This window comes from Rhododendron vialii, chromosome 8a (assembly GCF_030253575.1).
Source record: "Rhododendron vialii isolate Sample 1 chromosome 8a, ASM3025357v1".
NCBI classification, from domain to species: domain Eukaryota; kingdom Viridiplantae; phylum Streptophyta; class Magnoliopsida; order Ericales; family Ericaceae; genus Rhododendron; species Rhododendron vialii.
This window is the reverse complement of record NC_080564.1, coordinates 18,475,612-18,481,710: the sequence shown is the minus strand read 5'-3', so window position 1 is coordinate 18,481,710 and position 6,099 is coordinate 18,475,612. Positions and strand designations below refer to the sequence as shown.

General features: G+C 39.9%; 1 protein-coding gene across 1 annotated transcript; it reads left to right on the top strand.

Annotated features, from left to right (window-relative positions):
- The first annotated feature begins 2,855 nt into the window (after nucleotides 1-2,855).
- Nucleotides 2,856-5,068, top strand: LOC131335720 (transcription factor MYBS1). Its single transcript, XM_058371200.1, has 2 exons — nucleotides 2,856-3,494; nucleotides 4,387-5,068. Exons 1-2 carry the CDS (start codon nucleotides 3,070-3,072, stop codon nucleotides 4,856-4,858), a joined length of 897 nt encoding a protein of 298 aa, XP_058227183.1. The 5' UTR covers nucleotides 2,856-3,069; the 3' UTR covers nucleotides 4,859-5,068.
- The last annotated feature ends 1,031 nt before the right edge of the window (nucleotides 5,069-6,099 follow it).

Here is a 6,099-nt window from a genome sequence, read left to right as displayed (position 1 = left end):
CTCTTCATTAAAGTTGTAACTGCACTCTTGATCTATATAAATCTCTAGTTTAATTTGAATTCCATTATGTTTTCCACAATTAGTTTTGTTGATTCAATTTCTAGCATGAGTGAGTAGTTAATTAGGTTTGGTCATGGAGTGATTAGCACTCCATGACTTGGATTGATCATGCTTTTCTCAAAAAATCTTCATGTTTAGTTGGGAAATCAAGGTTGTTCGTGTTTGTCTATCAAAACTTGGCGGTGTTAACTTCTTTAATCTTGCGTAGGCAAGAGCGAGCCTACTTGCCACGCATGATGCTTGGAGCTATGTCATCCCTTGCGTTTGCTAGATGAACACTAGAACTCGCTTGGTGTTTCAACTCTTTTTCTAGTAAAATGGGATTAATGATAAATCTTCCGGTTTAGGAGATGTTGACGCGTATCTCAAACCGAGTAATTAAAGAGAAAAGTTGGTTGATTCAAGTTGTGGGTGTTGAGATCCCCTAGACCTAGCCCATTAGTTTAAATAGTTTTTAAAACTCAATTTTATCACATATTTTCTCCATTTCAAACCACTCCTAAAGTTGGCTGTCTCAAGGCCGCGAATCTTACTTCTACAAATCCAATCAAGCCGTGATGATATTCCCATGGGTACGATATCCGGACTTCCAGTTTATTATGCTTCAAATGACGTTTTAGCCCTACGCTTGGGGAGATCTATATATATCCCAACTTCTAGTCATTTTTCAAATGAGGAGGTTAAAATAACGAACTCCCCATTTCTCCCATTTCTTATTCGAATTTCGATGATCCGAGCCGCTCAATATGTTCAGAACTTGATTTTAAGGATACCCACGAGAAATCAGCAAAAAAAATGACCGGGAAGTGGACTGTATATATATATATATATATATATATATCAAAAATCCTATATGTACCGACCAAAAATGTAGGAAAATCGTACCGATATACATATATACACGAAAAATAGGGTGTTTAGATCAAGCACCCTACATACATCGGATGCCGTTGATTCCCGTGATGGGCCCCTCGGTTTTTTTTTTTTAAAAATTTGGACGGCTCGGATCGGCCGTCCGGTGGCCGAAGACGGCCGCGCGCGGCCGTCGGTATGGAATGGTCGGTGCAAATAGCACAACTCTATATATATATATATATATATATATATATATATATATATATATATATATATATATATATATATATATATACATACAGTTGATTCTTGTCAAATTTGCTCATTTAGTTGATTCCTGTCAAATTTGATTGGCTCATTTAGTTGATTCCTATCAAATTTGACAGGATAAAATTGAATGAGCCAATCAAACCCTTACCGATATCCAAATGAGTTGATTTTTTACGGGAACCCTTAAAAACATATTTTAAACAAAATGAACGCCTCTGATTATTCGTGTGGGGCTCCAAAAAATGTGTTGTCTCTAGAACCGGTCATCATATATATATATATATATGAATTGGATGGGGAGGAGGAGGTAGGAATTGGATGGGGAGGTGGCACTATTCGATAAGAATTCACTAAATATTTTAGCCGTTACCCAACGTTAGTTACCATTCCCTAGCAACATTTTAACCGTATCAATATGGAAAGAAGATTAAGTGTCTACTCATGCTTTGTACTGGACTTAAATTTTTTGTTAAAAAAGAATATAAGTTTGGTTCAACTATCTTATGGTCTTTGAATGAAAATTATTGAGATATAATCTTCATGATCTGGCCCGATTAATTTTCAAATAGATAATTTCTTTTTATCATTCTGTGTAAAAAAATCAAGTTGTTCAGATATTAAAAACTGCCAAATTGACTTTCATTACCGTAGCATCTGTGTATTTTTTTCTGGAACCGGGGGTGGGACTAGTGGCGGACCCACACTATGGCAAGCGGGGTCATGTGATCCCGCTGAGTTCCGAAATACCCCTAGAGCAGGTATAGTTTTGAGGAGTATTTCGTAATTTTGCCCCAAAAGATAATATTTGTGCCCCGAAGATCCCATGGAATTTACAATTCTTGCTCTATTTGATTGTGACGTTATGCAAAGAACTCAACATTTTTCCTCTCTCCACAAAGTCTACGAGTCTATAGACTCTATACTCTATAGTCTGTTCTTCTCTAGAGAGAGAGAGAAAGACAAAAGCAAACATAGGCTCTTACAAAGACAAAAGCAAGTAGTCAATTTCTACAAATAACAATTTTCCTTAGCAATGGTAGATGAGTTTTCTTAATATACTAATATGAATAGTTTCTACTCTTTGTTTTTCATTTTCGTATAATTCAATTCCTTATCCGATTTTTAAGTACATAAAATAAATTATATGTGTAGTAGATATTTGACCCCACTACAACCAAATCCTGAATCCGCCCTTGGATGGGACGTGCCACCCCGAAACTCCACACACCTTCGCCTCTGGTTAGTTGAATGGAAACCTGTCAAGTTTTGGTTTTGATTATAAAATTTTGAGTTCGGATCGGGTTTGTCAAAAATCATGGCCGAACCAATCCATTGTCATCCCTACCTGTGAGGTAGCCACTGAACTCGAGGGTACAGTCTGCTCAACTAGGGCACAAGGTAAGCAAATGTGCTCTTTCACACGACATCTAGTTCACAAGGACTATTATCGCAACCGGATTTGAACTCCCATTATTTGAAGAAAGAAGGAATATTTCACTCGCACCTTTGACAACGCGTCTGGTCAATAATTACTCATTTACTCTCTCACATGGCCTCCTTGTGTTTCAAAAGCTCAAAACCCCACTCACCCTCCTCCACTTCTTCTTGTTATGCCACAAATAGTATGCGCGTGTGCGTGTGTGTGTGGAGAGAGAGAGAGAGAGAGAGAGAGAGAGAGTTGTGTGATTTTTTCATGAACATGACAAATCAACCCATCCCTTCAACCTCAAGTTGGTGGTCCTCTTTCATTAAAGCTCTTTGATTCCCACTGTCATCCCTCACTGTTTCTTCTCTTCCCATCTTACCCTACGCACCCTCTCTCTCTCTCTCTCTCTCTCTCTCTCAACCCAAACCCAAACCGAAACAACTTCCCTCAACTAACCCATGTCTTCTGCTTCAATAGAGTGGAGCAGAGCAGAAGAAAAAGCTTTTGAAAATGCAATTGCCATTCACTGGACTGATGACTCAAAAGAGCAGAATTGGAGCAAAATTGCTTCAATGGTTCCCAATAAAACCGTTGAAGAACTGAAGCAACATTATGAACTATTACTCGAGGATGTTATTGCAATCGAAGCAGGAAAGGTTCCGGTTCCCAAGTATGTTGGAGAGGAAACGTCATCTTCATCAACGAAGGATTTCCATGGGAGTTGTGGTGGGGTTACTAGTACTGAGAAGAGATCGAATTGCGGTTTCGGAAGTGGGTATTCGGGGTTGGGTCAGGACCCGAATGGGCATGGAGGGAAGGGGGGAGGATCCAGGGCGGAGCAGGAGAGAAGAAAAGGGATACCATGGACAGAAGAAGAGCATAGGTACTCCTTTTTAACTAACTGTACTTCAGTGCTTGAGCACAAAATAAATAAAATAATGAAATCAAACAGAAAACGGAATTTGGAACTGAAATTAAACGGGATTCTTTGTTCTCAAGTACAAGTTTTGAGCCTGGAAAAGATGTCCCGACACAGATGAGTCTGCAGCCATCCAATCCTTGCTGGCTGCTGCCAATTACTCTGTTCTTTAAGTAGTTTATATCGTGTTCATATACTTGTTGGTGATCTATTGGATGGTAAAGTGTTGTCCAATTCTACTCCAATTGCACGAATTCGTCTTGCAAGATAAGTGAAGTTTTTCTATCTCTGTCTTCTAGCCGAGAGCTTCTATACTAGACACAAGCTAACCACCGCGACATGGTAGTCTTTTTCGCTACACATTTGTGTGGGAACCACACACTTAGTGATGGAGTCTACACAAATATGTATTTAATGAAGAAGGCCCCGGAGCACCACATGACGGTGCTTGAAGAACAAATAATAAATTTCTCAAGCCAACACCTTCGAGGACTTTACACGGAGGGTCCAGATTTTTTTTTTTTTTTTTTTTTTTCCCGGTCCTTGATTTTGGATCAGAGGGGCTGATTATTGTTTTTGCCCCGATAGATTCACATAAATTTTAGTATTTTTTTCATACGATCTAGGGCCTACAAGGTGGACAGACAACATTAAATATGACAACGATTGGCATCTTTCAAATGCGCAAAGGATAGGGTCTAGAGGGATATTTTTTACTAGAAAAATAAACTTATAATAGAACGGTGCGACAGACCTAGTATAATTTTACGTATAAATAAAAACTTTGTGCATACATAATTGCCCATCTGAAACTACCATGATTGTAAAGCATTGTGAGCTATTTTCCAATTTGCAGGCTGTTCTTGCTGGGTCTGGACAAGTTTGGAAAAGGAGACTGGAGGAGCATTTCGAGAAACTTCGTAATATCAAGGACCCCAACACAAGTGGCAAGCCATGCCCAGAAATACTTCATCCGACTCAACTCCATGAACAGAGATAGAAGGAGATCCAGCATCCACGACATCACTAGTATTAATGGTGGTGATCCTTCAACTCGACCCCCACCTATCACCGGCCACCAAACTAATGCAGCGGCAAACCCAACAAACGTGGCAGCAATTGGACCGCCACCCATCAAGCATAGGATTCCGCCCCCGAACATGGCGGGTTTGGGAATGTATGGTGCACCAATGGGGCATCCTGTGGCGGCAGGTCCAAGTCACATGGCATCAGCTGTGGGTACACCGGTTATGCTGACTCCTGGACACCACCACCCTTATGTTGTCCCATTAGCATACCCTATGGCACCTCCAACAATGCACCAATAACCTCTCCCCCTCTTTGATGTGATAAAATTATTCAAGCTATGTTCACATGGAATTGGGTTGTGAGGTTTTTAACCGTACAAGAACGCAATCGCACCATTTAACACACCATGACTGATGTTTCCTTTGTGTTTTGGTGGTAATGTATGAAGGACCTTTCCAGGTGTCTTGATACCCACTATATATGAACTGAAAGGACCAGGCAATTAGTAACTCTGCATGTCAAAAGTGGAAGAATCCCCAGTCAAGGATTTCTAAATTTCAGTTTACCATACCCGAAAATTGGGAGCATGACATGAACCACAAGGAAAAACAAAACAAAAACTCATAACAAAGTAACAGAGATCATGCTGTAAGGCAACCATCACACTTGTATCATTGGGTAGGATCCTGTATCCTTCCGTCTAAGGCATCCATTATACACAGGGTGTACATTTCCCACCACATTTTGCAGGTAAGAGAGGTCTAGGAAGCAGTTATCGACATTTCCACTTTCCAGACACAGAATCCGAACGCTTCCAAGTGCATCACCGTCTGATGCAGTAAATTGGAGGGTCTTTGTGCCATTTTAGCCACAGTTCCCCTACTAAACTTTCTTTATTAGGGTCCTTGGGTCTATATATAGGTATATGAGTCTTTATTTAGTAGTTTTCGATATTTGAAGAATTATATGGGATTTCTCTCTTAAACATATCCATTTCTAGCTTTGATTCAATTTTGGTTGCATTGGTCTCTGCCTCAAAGGGAAATAAAAACGGCTGACAAAGTGACGAGCCAAAAGGGGGGAAAATGCTGAAATCAAGCAGAGAGAAACTACCACAATTGTGTTGATTTCAAATACTTTCAACCAAGTATAAAATTGCCCCCCCACTGCTGTTGACAGTCAACGTCGTATCTTGTGAAAGGATTTATGGAGGGAAAGGGTATAAAAAAAGATGACGGGATAAATGCAGCCCCAAAAAAAAAAAAATGAAATGACAACTAAACTTTCCTATTCCACTGTAAAAGTAGGATCCGCAGAGCCCATATCTTTTGAGACAAAATATTACCTGCTGCCTTCCCCACACATGCCTCAATCCCCAACCATTAAACCCATGCAACGTAACTTCCACAAAAATAGTACGAATAATGCGGCTAGATTGTTGACTGCTGATGGACCTTGGGCCATGAAGGTAGCTCAAGCTGTTTAAAAGCAACCATGGTTCACTATGTTTTAAGAACTAAATAGATTGCAGAGATCCAAT